Source organism: Rosa rugosa, chromosome 1 (genome assembly GCF_958449725.1).
Source record: "Rosa rugosa chromosome 1, drRosRugo1.1, whole genome shotgun sequence".
Lineage (NCBI taxonomy): Eukaryota > Viridiplantae > Streptophyta > Magnoliopsida > Rosales > Rosaceae > Rosa > Rosa rugosa.
In genome coordinates this window covers 69,834,191-69,850,354 of record NC_084820.1, presented here as the reverse complement: position 1 = coordinate 69,850,354, position 16,164 = coordinate 69,834,191, and the positions used below count along the sequence as shown (strand labels likewise).

General features: G+C 39.2%; 2 protein-coding genes and 1 long non-coding RNA gene across 4 annotated transcripts; all 3 read right to left on the bottom strand.

Annotated features, from left to right (window-relative positions):
* Window positions 1–6,002: 6,002 nt before the first annotated feature.
* On the bottom strand, window positions 6,003–7,935 carry LOC133726526 (RING-H2 finger protein ATL46-like). The gene is given in 3 exon segments (XM_062154095.1): window positions 6,003–6,376; window positions 6,378–7,587; window positions 7,710–7,935. Coding segments are annotated over 2 exon segments (1,176 nt in total). The 5' UTR covers window positions 7,458–7,587; window positions 7,710–7,935; the 3' UTR covers window positions 6,003–6,280.
* A 1,975-nt stretch (window positions 7,936–9,910) lies between these two features.
* On the bottom strand, window positions 9,911–12,411 carry LOC133706575 (probable inactive receptor kinase At2g26730). The gene is made up of 2 exons (XM_062132108.1): window positions 10,885–12,411; window positions 9,911–10,644 (listed from the first exon to the last, which is right to left on the bottom strand). The coding sequence occupies exons 1-2, from the start codon at window positions 12,245–12,247 to the stop codon at window positions 10,085–10,087; spliced, it is 1,923 nt and encodes a 640-aa protein (XP_061988092.1). The 5' UTR covers window positions 12,248–12,411; the 3' UTR covers window positions 9,911–10,084.
* A 1,318-nt stretch (window positions 12,412–13,729) lies between these two features.
* Window positions 13,730–15,921, bottom strand: LOC133706566 (uncharacterized). 2 transcript variants are annotated; one of them, XR_009844607.1, is made up of 2 exons: window positions 14,599–15,921; window positions 13,730–14,180 (listed from the first exon to the last, which is right to left on the bottom strand). It is a non-coding gene; the product is annotated as an uncharacterized LOC133706566 (long non-coding RNA). The 2 variants fall into 2 exon arrangements; XR_009844608.1 differs by having other exon boundaries at window positions 14,283–14,643.
* Between the last annotated feature and the right edge of the window lie 243 nt (window positions 15,922–16,164).

Below are 16,164 nucleotides of genomic sequence, written 5' to 3'. Positions count from 1 at the left end.
CGATAAACCACCAATTTGGACCATTAAAGTAGAAACCAATCACCGGATATTCAATGTCGTTCTGTTTCAGTTCAAAAAAGTCAGAATTTACAACATGTAAAAATTTGGAATGGTTATACAAATACAACGAGTCATTAAAGAAAAGACGACCCTGTCATTTGTATCTAGCAACACCGGCACTTCATTTCCGGCCAGATTTCTGTTACCAAACATGAAACTCGAAGCTATATTTCTCTCCTTCGTAAACCGCGCACTGCAACGCTAATTCAGTTCACTGAGAAAGATCAAGAGATAGAGAGAGTAAAAATACAAACAGAGCGGGAGCCCTAGTTTAGGGTTTCTCTATCGCACTTTCTCTGTTTGTGTTTTCTCTCTCAAAATGTCTCCCACAACCTCATCAATGCCGGTTTCACCCCGAAGAACCGGCATTCATGAGGGTGTCATGTTCGCCAAGAGGGGGTGCTTATATTGGATTCCCTGCTTTGGTCTCGGACCACTCCTCTCCGGAGAGATCCTGGGAGCGGATCCCAGGACACCACCACGGATCTCTGTGGTGGAACTGGGGTTGGAAGAAACTCCGAGAGTGGTCCAAACTCATAGTGAGTCCGAACTCTGAAGTGGCCGGAAAACATTCATCCGCCGGTTCAATAAGGAAAACACAAACTCAGGATGCAAGCGGTGTGGGAACAATATTTTTTTTTTTTTTTTTTTTTTTTTTAAAATTAAATAGAGGATTAGGCGATATTAGTTCCTCTGCGATAGCCGATTTGGGGTGACTGGCACCCACCCACAATCTCGAAAGAAAGGGGGCAATCGCAACCGGGAACCCACCGCCCATCCCTCTATTTTATGTTATTAATAAAAGAAAAGAAATTACAAGAAGAGAGAGGGGGACATGAACCAAAACCTCTCTGAGAACAAAATGAAGTAAAGTACTCAAAGTGAGCAGTAAACAATAGTTACAAACTGATGGAAAGAAGAAGGACATGCAGTAACCATGCAAATATATGTGACCACGCAGCAACCACATATATGGAACACACCTATAGTTCATCAGCAACCATGCAGCAGAAATCACCATAACCCAAACCCACCTTTTCATGAAGTCTATCAAGCACCACAAAATTAGCGAATACGGAAATTCGGTAAACCTTGCAGATTGTGAACAAAGGCAGCTGAAGCACAAGGAGGGCAAGAGTCCCACCAATAATGCCCCTCATGATCCACCCCATAGTTAGCTAAGCAGTCAGCCACTTGATTCCCTTCTCGATAAATATGTGAAAAACGTATCTGCATAGAGGAGAGAATGGTACAACAATTGACCCAATCAACAGATAGACGCCAAGGGACTGAGCAATTATTAGTGGCAAGAAAGTGAATTGCTACCGCGGAATCACACTCAATCCAGAGAGAATTCCATTCTTTTCCTGATGCTATTGTAACTGCATGAATAATGGCTTGAAGCTCTGCTTCTAGAGCAGTAGCAATACCCATGGAACCAGCAAAACAACCCATAAAATTGCCCAAGTGATCACGAAAAATACCTCCATAGCCTGCAAGCCCTGGCGTCCCACGAGCAGCACCATCAGTATTAACCTTTAATTGAAAAGCAGAAGGAGCAAGCCAATTTACTTCATGAATTTGATGTGTTCTTGAGGCTCTACCACTGATTCCAAGAGCACTAAAAATACAAAGTTCATCTACTGAGTTACGCATAATTCCAAAACCCCAAGAGTCAACCTCTCGAATTTGCAGCTTGATAGAGTGAATCAAATAATCAACCGTTAAGCGACGCTCATCAAAACAAATAGAATTTCTAGCATTCCAAAGAGAGTAGAAGCCAGCTCCCATCATCCCCCACCAAAGCAATTGCAATTGAGTACCAAAACCATGTTGTAATGGGTAAGAGAAGAAAGCGGATATATCCAAGAAAAGAGTAGTGATTTTAAACCAAGATAAAATTGCGGACCAGACCTTCATAGAGAAAGAGCACTCAAAAAAAAGGTGGTGGGCTGTCTCAACCGATGCATGACAGAGGGAGCACATAGAAGCAAAAGAAAAGCCTCGCTGAAGCAAGAGATCATCTGTTAAAAGCTTACCATGAAGAAATTTCCATAACGTAATAGAGTTGCGAGGGCGAAAACACTGACGCCAAACCCATCTATCCCAAGGAACAATTGCTTGTTTACTCCTCTTCAACTCATACGCTATAGATAAAGATAAGTTCCCATCAGAAGAATCCAACCACACTAGCCTATCCTCCATGTCTGAATAAGGAAGTCTAATAGCTGAAATTTCTGACCAAAGTGTAGCAAGATCAACATATAAATTAGTAGAGCAATACCAAGAGCCATCTTTGATGAAATCAGAAACTTTGGCACATAATAACTTGCCAAGTTGATGGTCAATACCCAATTTGTCAACAACTGAACCATTAAGCCAATTACCATGCCAAAAATCAATTGAACGACCATTGCCCACTAACCATTTAGAGCTATAGAAAATATCCATAAACAAGGGTCGCATGCCAGGCCAAATAGATGATTTTTTATAGTAAGGACATGGCTGACCTGAATGTGGAAGAAACCGAGCAGAAAAAAAAGCAGCTGCTGGTGTAGACTTAGTTAAGAAATCCCAAAATTTTGACAAAGTTCAACTATAAGCTCAACTATGACAAAGTTTTAAGTTACTCCCTCAACTTCGACGAAGGCCCGGGGCACGGGGGCAGAGCGGTAATTTGAACGATGACTACTTGTACATGGGCTTCTCGTTTCGATACGCGGCCATCCCGACGCCAGCTAAGTCGTGCGACGCCGAGCTTGTGCCGGAGTCAACGGAGGAAAGAGCGTGGCAGTTGACTACGTTTCATTGGTCTTAAAAGATTCTTTTCCAAACCCCTTTTCAAAAAAAAAAAAAAAAAAAAAAGATTCTTTTCCTTTTATGTGTCGAACCGCTATAAACATTGGCTACATTATTGTTTCAATGTTCGCATTATATGCCTAGGTCTGCTTGTGCTTTGTGGGAATGCGAACCTTTGAGGCTGTAGTATATAGCTCGAGGTCTAAGAAATTAAAAAAAGGACAACTAGGATTGTTCATCATGCATACGATAATGGACCTATGTCGACGGACATTGTCACTGGTTGGCTTTCGTGAAACTTTGTTCAGCTGTGGTTTCGTTCTTTCAATATTGGGGACAAGCTATGGTATTTTGTTGATGAAGTGTTTGCAAAGATGAAACTTCCGGAAATTTGTAGTTTATCGGAGAGACTTAAATGCCGCAGGTAATGAATCTCTTTAATGTTGTTTTTTGTTTTTTTTTGTTTTTTTTATTTATTTATTTAAAATAGAGGATTAGGCGATATTAGCACCTCGTTAGCGGTCATTGCGCGGAGCGCCTACCTTCCCCAAAAAGGGGAAGGGACCACTACACCCGGAAACCCACCGCCCGTCCCTCTATTTTAGTTTATTGAATAATAAAAAATAAAGTGTACAAAAGGGGAGAGGGGGAAATAAACCGTAACCCCCTCCCAAAAACAAAAAGAAGAACAACCCGAAACAAAATACGGGAACTGCGAAGGTCACCAAAAAATAAAAAATAAAAACCAACAGATAATAGACCTTTGGAAGCCAAACAACAACAATTGACAGGATCCGGTGCATCCGCGGAGGAGACTTCCATTACTAAAAAGCATAGCAAGCCAAGCTACTTATCAACCCCATGTCCCACTGATAATTAAGTCAAAAACTGAAGCGATAGTTGGGAAAACCATTTAAATCACGGGAATAGGCTGTAATTGCACAAGGAGGACATGAATCCCACCAATGAACTCCCACATTATCCACACCAAAATTTGCTAGGCAATCAGCAACACTATTACCTTCCCGAAAAATATGTGAAACTTTTACATGCATAGCAGCCAGAGTAGCTCGACAGTTAAACCAATCAGTAGTAAAACGCCATGGCACATCCAGTTTAAGCGATGAAAGAAAATGAATAACTAAAGTAGAATCACGTTCAATCCAAATCGAATTCCAACCTCGTTGTGAGGCCAGATGAATGGCATGAATGACTGCAAGCAGCTCAGCTTCCAAAGCAGTAGCGACACCAAGATTACCCGCAAAACAACCAAGAACCCGACCCAAATGATCTTTGAAAATGCCATCAAAACCTGCCAAACCAGGAGAGCCACGAGCTGCACCATCTGTGTTGATCTTGATTTGATGAATAGAGGGAACATGCCACATAACTTCAACAATTCTTAGAGCTTTAGAAGGCCTGCCACTAATACCAATCCGATGCAAAATACAAATTCCTTGTCTGTGTTGTTCTTTAATGTTGTTACTACAAGGGATGCATGTGGAATGTTTTGACATATGGGTTATGCAAGAGTATGATAATGATGAGTCCCTTGTACTAAGCAATTTACGATTGGTAATAATGAATATCAATTTAACCTAAACAGTGTAGGGTTAATCGAACATTCTACTATACACCGGTGTATGCCATGTACCGCGTTTTTAAACCACCGGAGCAGATTCAAGCAGGGATAAAATGTAATTGTGTAGGGACGAGATGAGGGCTCATCCTCCGGCATTTCATATAAATCGACAACTCGGTTGGGCCTGGCAATGCCTGGACTCACGCGTTTTGGAAGCCATAGCTTACCCCAACCTTGCCATGCGATCAAAAGAACACAAATGATCTCCCACTTAACAAAGCACTAGGGATAAACCTACATATACAAGGGACAAAATCACAAATGTAACTTATTCTAGCATTGATTGAGGTCTTGGTAACCGTGTGCTACATTTTCCCATAGGGAGGTTTAAACAAAACAAGATCATTTTACCATATCCTCATATTCGAATGCAATCCCAAAATAAATAAATAAAGTAGTAGACCCTATTCAAATCTGTTTCTTTAAAAACAAGTTTTGGCATTTGCTAGTACTTTGTAGTTTGGAGCAAATTGACAACTCGTCTCCCAAAACAAAATCACGGGTCCTCATCCCCTGCAATTTCACATCTCATATCTTATTTGAATGATTACAATGTCCAAGCCTCATCTCAACTCTTGGAATTTTGTTCAAGTACACTTGTACTGGATTTTTTAAGAGATTTTTAGCAAGCTTTTTTCAAGCCCCTTCGAGTAGCGTTTGAACCTTCTTCCAAGTGGTACTCTCTAGTAATGTGCTTGAATTCGATCCGTAATGCTCAACACAACATGGGAGGTTATATTTCTAACAACCTAAAGACTTTGTCTTCAAAAGGTGCACATTTGGACTACTTTGCAAGTTTAGGGAAACTTAAAAGTACATTTTAAAAAATATTTGAGGGAATTTGATTTCAACATGGCCACATGGGAATGGCACAAAGAGACCCCATTCCAGCAAGTTTTTGAATAAAAGGTCTCATTTCACAAGAAGGAAAGATTCTGTGTAACACAGCTTTCATGGATCCCACAATCATGATACCGCCCAAAAGATCACTAGGACACTAGGTATCGTAGCCTATTAGATTACATTCACATTATCATTCCAAGATCAGTGGCTACAGCCAAAGTCAGAACACCCAATTCATCAAGAGCCAAAAACAATGCGTACGATTGACTTAACTGACAACTAGGCCCTTGCAATGAATCATAAGCATGTAAATGGAAATGAACAACCCAAAAAAGACGGGTCAAAGCTCAAAACCAGTATAATCATTGCTTAACATTACTATGGAACTGTTGTTTTATCTCAAACACTATGCAAGTTTAACACGGGTAATAATATTGGGCAGAAACATGGGGACAGAAACATGGGGAAGATAGAGAGCTTTTTTTGGCCTCTAAAACTTTGCCCTTTCATAAAAACCTATCCACAGTGCCACAATGTATTATTGAACAGAAATCTTCTGGCTGCAAACAATTTAGTCCCATTTCATTGCATAGCCCATCTGATGAACTAGAAAAGGATTTGGATTCTCCAGTCAAGATAACTGTTTGCAACCTTGCAATTGAGGTCACCAAAATATGCTCAAGTAATCGATGTGATCAGATTAATACATTTTTCTGTAGCACACAACAATGGCATAGCCCAATATCTCAGTTGGGCACACCTAGAGAAACCATCATACATTGTCATTCCCTAAAATCAGAAAAAGCCTTCTTCACAAGACCAAACATCTCGGTTTCAAAGGACAAGATATGGTACAACAACAGTAATGCACTAATACCACACTCAATCACCACCATTACTGAAATTAGCATTGCAAAAATATTTGAAAAGGCAAAACTAGACTAGGGTGGAACAACCTTGGATCATTCTATTTAATTCAACCACGGACGGTAACAATAAGGAATTATACCTCTCACGCTTCTTGTGTTCTTCTCATCCATGGCAAGTCTGTATTAAGAGATGAAGGCATACCCGTCTGTGTATCAATTGAGCTTGAATACTTGCCCTTCTTAGACCAGAGCCAGATCTTGGAAACAGAGTAGCTTTCACCTTTAGTCACACTACCAATCTTCTTCGCCTCTACATCACTATCAATTGAAGGATTACCATTGTGTTCCTCTTTTGTTAGCTTTATATTGCGGCCCTGTTGATCCTTCGATAAGGCAACCCGGAGTTCTGAATTATCAAGCACATACTGATACGATCCCATTGAATAGCATCTTCTTGCATCCAATGTACTGCTACTAGTCTCTCCTCCTGCGGTGTCCCCTACCTCAGCATCTACCTTTCTAAACTTGCCAAGTCTCACAGGCAAAACCCCATTGTCAACAACAACTTCCTCAATGTCCACTGTCTTTTGACTAGAAGTGAACCCACTTTCTCCATGACCAGGATACCCATCTTCTTCTCTGTAGTCATCAAAATCGAACATTGGGTTCTCAACCGCATAATCGGGAGTGAAGAGGGTACCCCTACAAAGAGGACATGTCGAATTCGACAGTAGCCAAGTATCTATACAGTTGATATGGAAAGCATGGCTACACATAGGAAGCAATCTGAGCTTGTCCTTCTCAGTAAACTCACACAGACAAACAGCACAATCAAACGGCTCTTTCAAACCCACAATCTCCCTATACTGGAAAACAGGAAGAGCATCAATAAAAGCCTGATCCAGACCCGAATCGTGAAGGTGGAAGAGTTGCTGAAGCTGCCTCTGAAGAACATCAGCAGTAGAAATTTCTGGGTACCTATTATTATTAGTCTGAGAAGAAGCTGAAGATGGGTGCTTTATAAGAAATCTAACAAGCAGGTGAAGCAAACCAGAGATGAAGAACAGTACAGCCAGAATCACAATGATGAAAAGCACAGCAGGACTGATCTTTGTACCAGATGATGATGCAGGTGGTGATGGTACTACTGAGGGATTTGCTTCTCTATAAAAGGGACCAGCATATGGAGGTGGGTAGCTCAAATAACCATCATTAACCTTGATTTGTTGCTGAACCCAAGACATCTTGAATTGGGTTTTTCCCAAAAAACCATCTAACTCTTAACTCTTCTCAACTCAAAGATCAAACACAACCCAGTTTACTTCACAGCTATCTGGGCTAAAATCAACCACCTTTTCTTCCATATATCACTGACTACTTAATAAAGCACCAAATTTCTTGTCACAACTCTAGTGTAGATAACAATTTCATAATCCATATGAAAATTGAAAAATTGAGAAGCTGCTAGTAGAAAATTTAGCGTAGAACAAACATACCTAACATGATTCTGGGGTTGTACACCATTTGTGGTGTTGCAGCAGAGAACCCTAAAGAGTGAGGCTTTTTGGGTCACTGAGTTAAAAAGAAGAGGAAAGTTGATTCAATGGGTTCTGTCTCACTTCTCTGAAAGTGTCACTTTCTCTCTCTCTATTGAGTTCTTGATGGAAACCAGAGAGACCAGAAGAGGTGACAGTGGCCAGAGTTCCTAAAGTGACAAAAAGAGGCACTAAATATATTGGGTTCTCCACGTGCTTGAGGGAGCGCGTGGGAGTGGTTTGGTCAACTGCTAGGTGACAAAGTCATGGGCTTCGAGGTGGGCCTGGGCCGGTTTGAAAAAGCATTGTCCGGATTCCGGTGGATCAGGGTCGGCTATCATAACGAACCAGGTGGCTCTGTTTTCTTTGGCACACATCTAAGAGGGTGGTTGGGTTTTTGGAAAATTAATAATTAATTTAATTTGGTATTATTAGAGATGTGATGTGATTCTGACACCCAATCTGATTTGCACTCCATGTTCTATTTCCATACATTCCATAAGTTTTAGGACAAGAGGGAATTATAATTTTCTAATTTGAAGTGTAAATTTTAGTGCAAGTTAGTCACGAATTTTCAACTTTGCATTACTAATTCACTATAGTCAAATTCTTTCGCAAAACCGAACTTGGAGTGGTTGATATTATTAGCTGTTCTATAATTATTTTCAATGATCTAAATCGTTCAATTGTTGAGTCTTTATCAGTCTTTATCAGATGGTTATCTTGAAAAAGACTAAAAAACAAGTAATTGAGTTTGTCATGCATTTGTGACCAAATATGTGACCAAGTCTACAAAAATGCAATTTCCAAGTACATTTTTAAGAAAGAATCTGATACCCACTAGACACTAATTGTGTGCATATTCTAGTTTCAGCTTGTGCATATATATATAATTAAGCTGATCTGTTACATTCCTTGAGAATCTAGGTAAAAGATATTACTTGTATTTGGGGCAACCGGGTGTGCCTTAAAGTACAACACATGTGAATACTCTATCTTAAGTTTAAAGGCAAATTAGGTAGTTAGGTGTGAGGGTTCAGAATGACAATCCCATATTAGTTGAAACTCATCAGAAGGAAAGATTCTGGGTTGCAGTTAGGTAAGTGAGACATGTATAATTGCCAATCAGGTTAGGTTAGTGAACAACTAATTAAGGGCAGAGATTAAAGTAGAAGTTTGATTAATCTCTGGAAAATTATAATCCTTCTTAAAACTGTTGCTTGCATCACCTGTGATGAGGACAAGTTAACACCTTCTTTATACTCATAATCAGTCCATCTAATATGCCAATGCACTGTTAAAAGAAAATTACATATTTCTTATTTTCTATATATTCATGTATCTGCACTTCTGCAGGTACAGATAATTTCATCAAAAATCTTCAAGAATCAATATGATGGTATAACTTTTTGGTTCATTGTGTGGATTTAAATGCTTGACTTCTCGTTGGGTTGGTGACCTTTCAAAATGGAGAGGGAACAAGCATTCTGGTGCTGCATGATTTGTGGCTTGACTAGCAGCAGGGTTTTGGTATTGGTTCACTACCAGATTTGTGTTCAAGTCATGATTTTGTCGATTACTAACTTAGAAGCACTGTTTCAAATGGTAAGTGGTGCTCGGAAAAAACCCTGTCATTTCATATCAAGTATTATATCCAATGGAAATACCCAAATAGTAGTCTAGATGCCCCATCAAAACTAGTAAACATGCAGAACGAGAACTACTAGTCCTTCCTTTACCTAACAAGAAAACTACTGCTATGATTTCCAAAAAAAAAAAGAAAACTACTGCTATGATGGTTCTCTCAGCCTTGAAATGTTCTTGCTTTTAGACTTATTCACTTTGATCCATTTTGTTTCCAAAGATTAGTTTCTGTGATCTAGTATCCGTAGTTAGAAGATTAGTACTAACAGAAAGTTCTCTAGCTGCAAGTTCATTGATAAATTCAAAATTGTTGGTTCTTTTGAAAGGGTTTGAACCCTTGACCTAGCCAAATCCTAATCTGTTACCCCACCCTATCTCACTAGTTGTTGCGCGAACGAAGAAATGGGTAAAACTAATAGCGGAAAAGAAGAGAACTATCTGGTTAAGTAAACTTAGTTCTTAACTAATTAAGACATGAGCTAGAAGGTGGTTGCATAGATATGCTTTAACTTATTGGATGAAAGTACAAAATGTTCCTAAAACGATTTGATGCTATTATGGTCTTAATACATTAAAGGGAACCCTACATTAAAATACAGATATGGGATAAAAGTGCTAATTTACTTTGCAATATATATCAACACAAATCCAACTCAATTTATAGGGAGATCACTACTTTTCAGTGTCATGATTCATACATCAAAGAATGTGGATTTGTCTTCATCCTCTCTTATGGTATTGATCATGGTAGCAACTTGTTTCATGCTCGGTCTTGCCTCTGGAGAACGGTTGACACACTTTATAGCCACTTGGAGCAAGTTCACCATCCTCTCCTCGCTTGCACCTTCCGAATATAAGGACTTGTCAAACACTTCTGCAGTCCATTCCTCTCGAACCACCGAGTGAACCCAAGATGTCAAGTCAACTCCGTTGTGCTGCACAAGTTTGCCTGTAAGTAGCTCAAGAAGAATCACACCAAACCCATAAATGTCTGCTTTAAATGTGGTAGAAGCACTACTGGCAGCAGACACCTTCCCCGGCAATATATTATCATGATCGTTGATCTTCATAAGACCATACTCGCTTATGCAAGGCTCCATGTTATTGTTCAACAAAATGTTTGAAGATTTTAAGTTGCCATGAGCAATCCCATCTTTTTGAAGATCCTCATGCATAAAAGCTAATGTGTCGGCAATGGTTGCTGCACAAGAAAGTCTGCTGGTCCAGCCAAAGGCTTTGCCCCCTTGGTTTCCTGATTCATAGAGTTACCACATCAGAATCCTGGAAATTATGGATAAATTGATAAACTTCTATACTAATTGAGTAATGTGACAGTGTCTCATTTGCTTATTTCTCGATGCGCCCTTATTTATGCATAGCAAGTAAGATTGTCATGCTGTCACATCATTAAGTAACTAACATTTGGTAATATTTTTGGTGACTATAGTTCGATATTTAGTAGTCCGAATTTATAATAATGCGAAATACTTACCGTGTATGAGCCTGAAAAGGCTTCCATTGTACTGATATTCATAGACCAGAAGCTTTTCTTGTCTGGAGGAGTAGAAGGCAAGAGCAGACAATACATTAGGGTGCTTGGCTTTGTCTAACCTCTGCATCCTCAGCTTGAAATCATTAGTCGAAATCGTCCAATCTTTAATCCTTTTGACAACAAGGGTCGCCCCATAATCAATGATGACCTTGTACAGGCTACCATGCTTGCCTCTTCCAAGCATCTCAGCAGGAGCTTTGAGCAACTCCTCAAAATTCAATCCATTGACCACAGGGCTGGAGAGGACAACAAGTGAGGAGGAGGTCATATTAGCATTGCTCTCGGCTGAGAAAGTTACCGAACATTGTGATTTGCTGAAACCGCCTTTGAAGTCAGTCGATGAAGCACTGTATTTGCTGTCCATGCTTTCATCAACTGATGCTACCTTGTTCTTTTCAGGTGCATCAACAGCCTTCTTATCATTTTTCTTTTTTCTTTTGCTACATATCCTGGAAATGAGTAACACTAGACAAATCAAGGCCAAAATACCATACCCCGAGTAGATGAGAATTTTGTTTGAGGAGGTCCCCCTTGAGTGTGAGTTGTCACCCGCTGTTGCTGTAGTAGAAGAAGAAGAAGAAGTTGTTGAACAGTTGTTTGGCAGTGGATCTCCACATAATCCAGGATTACCAAGGAAGCTGCTTGCAGAGACATTGCCATTCACATTCTGGATTGGACCATGAAAGTTATTGTTGGAGACATTGAAGGTGTCAAAATGAGAGAAGTTGAATTTTGGTATCTCCCCAGTAAGCTGGTTATCTTGAGCAAGGAAATCTGTAAGGCCTGAAATCAAAGACAACTCAGGTAACTTGCCAGAGAAGTCATTGTAGGAAATGTCAAGCCTTCTCAGGTTGCTTAACATGGCAAGTGAATCAGGAAGGTTTCCTGAAAGCTGGTTTCCGCTTACATTCAATCTAGTGAGCTGCTGACAGTTCTGAATATCAGCTGAAATTTCTCCCCCAATGCTGTTGTCATTAAGGTCAAGAATGGTGAGAGAGGCAGCAACAGATTTCACATTGCAAAGGGTAGCAACATGAAGGGTTCCAATGAGGGTTTGTTTGTTTAGAAAGAGTCCTGTGACAGAAGTTTTTTGGGAATCACATGTTATACCTCCCCATTGTTTCTCACAGGGATCAGACAAGGTGGTCCAACCCAAAGTGAAGCCAGGTTGAGTAGCACCGTTTGAAAGTTTATCAAGGAAGGAGAGTAGTGAATCCCTGGTCTCATCATCCACTTTAGAACTAGTGCTGTGGAGGAAGAGAAACAATGAAAGGAAGATTATGCAGATGGAAATTCTGTTCATTTTGAATGATCTAAGCACTGTTGGTGTGCACCATATGGCATATATGAGACCACATGGTTGGGATTGTGGAAGGGGAAGAAAATTTCAAAGCTGAGGTTAGTTATAATTGCCGATATTGGCCGACTCTACAGTGAGCATTTGAATTCTTGTTGGTTACCTTGATGCTATGTAATAGTTAGTGCATAAGAAGAAGCCATTGGATGATTGGAATTTGGCTCAAACTTATATTAATTTGAAAATATGGCGCCGGCAGCTTAATAATGGTTGGAAATTGTCTGTCAGGTCGTTTTTGAATGAGGTCATGGTTTTAAGTAAAAATACTCACGTTAACAATGATATTGGTTGTGACAATTCTTATAATTAATCAACACTAAATTAATGAAGTTGATCCTGTCAAAATGTCACCTATCATAATCAACATGGCAGATTTAGAGTGGACATATGCAGAAAGAAGAAAATGATGACCTACACCATTTCAGGTCTCCAATATTACATGGATCATCTCCACGAAAAATCATCAAATCAACAATCATTTAGTCATCTAAGTTGTTTTTTTTTTTTTTGAATTATAGTCATCTAAGTTTATACTGACAAAGGTTTTTCTCTCCAATCATGTTTTAGCGAAAAAAAAAAAAAAGCTTTAGAATATCGGATGAAGTACTAAGATAAAAAATTATGGCATTCAAACGCTAAACAATTTTCGATTGAATGGTTCTGACCATTGAGTTACACGGTGGACCAAATTGAAAAATGCAGACACTTGATATAGAATCGATCGGTCTGACATGATCAGATGGTTGAGACAAAGCTTTGACCTATCAAACAAGTTCTAGAGGAAATACTACAATGCCATACAATACTACAATGCCATACAATACAACTGTACTACAACGTACAATGCAAAGTCATTTGGGGTCCTAATGCACTTGTTTAACCACCATAAGAGGGATTTGCAATTCTTTAATCCACAGCCATTAATCAAATCTCCCTTAGATTTCATATTCTAGTTGAAACTATTGGTTTTATCATTCCCTATCAATAAGCTCATCATAGTGACTGCATCCTTGGCTTGAGGGAATATTGGATTTCACAAAACTGAAAGCATAAGACAAAGAAAGCCCTATTTTCTTTAACAGATTCGCATCCTTGTGTGTTCACATGCTTCTCATTTGGCCCAGATCTCAATAGACAATCTGAGGATGCCAAACTTGTATAGTTGTATATGTTACCTGTCATTCCTGCCTGTACATATACATATATATGGACCCTAGAATTGACTCTTCATCAAGGCTTTTACTGCTAAATGCCAATTACTACCGGAAGGTGAAAATTTGATGAGGCAACTCCCGGCCATGTAGCTGTAATTTCAAGACTAAAAATTGAGAGGAAAGGTTGAGAAAATTTGGCTGCTCAAAGTTAATTACAAATTTATATATGCAGATTTTTAAACTAAAAGTCAGTACTGTGTGAAAGAGAAAAGGATGATTAATTTCATATTTACTGATTGTAACATTTTATATGATCCAGTTTGCCTGCATATATAAATAGCATATTCTGGAGATGCTGTCTCTAGCTATGTTCATGATTACATCAGAAAGTGGAAATATTCATAGAGCTGTACATATCATTAGGACCATATGTTTTCTACAACTCTCAGGATCTGCAACACTAAATCAAGACAAATGGGATTCGACAACGAGTGAGACGATTGGAATCTAAAAATCGGCCTAATTCTGTTTGAATAAGGCAACTCAAATTAAGAACAGTTTATTACCTCATCATGATGTGAACATCCTTGAAGTGCTTCAAAGGCTCAATGATAACTACTAGTCTAGACTGCAAGAAGAAGTAGTTCATGGAACCTTTTGATGCTGGTCACTATTTAATGGGAGTATGGGACGTACAGCAGGATTTGGGTCAGGCCATGTAGAACCTGTACAGGGGGAAAAAAAAATTCTTCAAATTCAAAAACCAGGATAAAAAAAGAAAAAGGAATTTTATATTTGACTTCATGTATAGAAAATCGATCCTTCACTGTTGTAAAAGAAAGCAAAGCCAAATCAGATTGACAAGATAGGATATGCAACTTCGAAATGAGTCTCATTCCATTATAGTTAGGATCTTTCATTCATCAATGAATGTTCTTCAATAGTTGCACTGGCTGGACATCAGGCAGACTTATATGATGGAATAATATATAAGTTTCACAACAACATCAGCCAAAACCCCAATAAAAGATCATCTTAAGCCAATTTCCAGCATGCTTCCTATTTCCAAAGCAACTAAGAGTTTTCTCACAGGAGTATGGAATCATGTTCAGCATTTGCGACAAGAACAAACATGTACTTAACCGCAAGTAGGATGAATGTGCCGGATGCACATCCGGATAGCCAATAGATTGGTGTGCATGATTCAAAGTAAGCACCAGAAAGCATTTTATAGTTAAGAACAAATTGGACAACAATATGGGTTGATGATAAGTTGATAACATCCAGGGCATACATCTAGAATCAGAACCGCAAATTACAGACACTTTTTTTGACAGATTCATAACAGCCAACACTCAGCTTTCAAACATTCCTAGAAATATCAGCAAATATTCAAGAAGCACATTCTTTCTTTTTGTCCCCTTGCAGACCTGGAAGAAGAGTGTCCAAAATTTAATGAAACCAGGGGAATCATTGTTGTATATTTTATGATATAAAATGGTAGCCAACAAATATGGGAATGTTGAAGTGAGAACTTGCTTGCACCTCAAAATCCTTTCATCTTTGCGTCAAATGCAAATGACAGCCTAGATGATGCAGGGTATTCGCAATTACATATCAAGCATGTAACTTGAGTAAGAACTATGGCAAAGCTTTTATCTCTGTTTTTTTTTTTTTTTTTGAGGAGCAAAACAAAAAATTACAACCGAAAGGGGGAAGCCCCTAGGACAACCGAAACTAAAAGAATCAAAGTTGAAAGCAGAAAGGGCAGAAAGGGGGAGTCTCCCCTTCCAAGTAGTAGGAGTCTTCAAATGGTGACCTTGATTTGCCATCGCATCAGCCACAAAGTTTGCTTCCCGATGGATGAACGCAAAGACAATGTGCTCAAAATTGCTAGAAAGGTTAGCGATATCTCTGGCAAGAGTACGAAGCCTCTAGGGAGTGACACTCTTGTTATTGACAACATCAATTAGAAGCTTGGAATCACCTTCAGCCAAAATCTTCCTACAGCCGAGGAGAAGGGCATGATAGAGGCCATCACGAAGTGCATTTCCTTCCGCAACTGGAACAGAGGAGATCCCGATATTCCTGGACCCGACAAAAATAGGGTTACCATGCTCATCTCGAAGGACAAAATCCGCAGCAGCACTTTTGTTCCCGACAACGGAACCATCAAAGTTTAGCTTCCAGAAACCAGGATGAGGAGGTTTCCATTTAATGTCTGAACGTTGAGGCCGAAGAACAGAAGGGGAGGCCCAATCTGAATAAGCAGTTGGAATGGACACCGAGTTGGCGCATCTGAAATCTTTAGCAATTGCCGCAGCAGAGAATACAACTGAGGCAGGGGAGGAGACTTTCTGCCGAAAGACGAGGTTGTTTCTTGCCTCCCAAATTTTCCAGCAAATCAGAACACAATTTTTAGTAGATATTTTTTCATATCCAATGTCAAACCAAGAAGAAAACCAATTTATCTCTGTTGCATACCTTTAATTTTTATGATGTGGAGCCAAGTGGTCAAAATATAACTTTTATACTAATTGTTAAAGGGCGTGGATTCCTATTTTAATTTTCATTTCTCGATCATGCTAATATTTATATCTTTGTTAACTTTAATTTTTGTCTATTTTTATCGCAAATTATACTCTATACTAAAACTCAAACGTTAAATCATTGTTCATTTTGTTTGTTTTTTTTCTTAATAGTGATGGG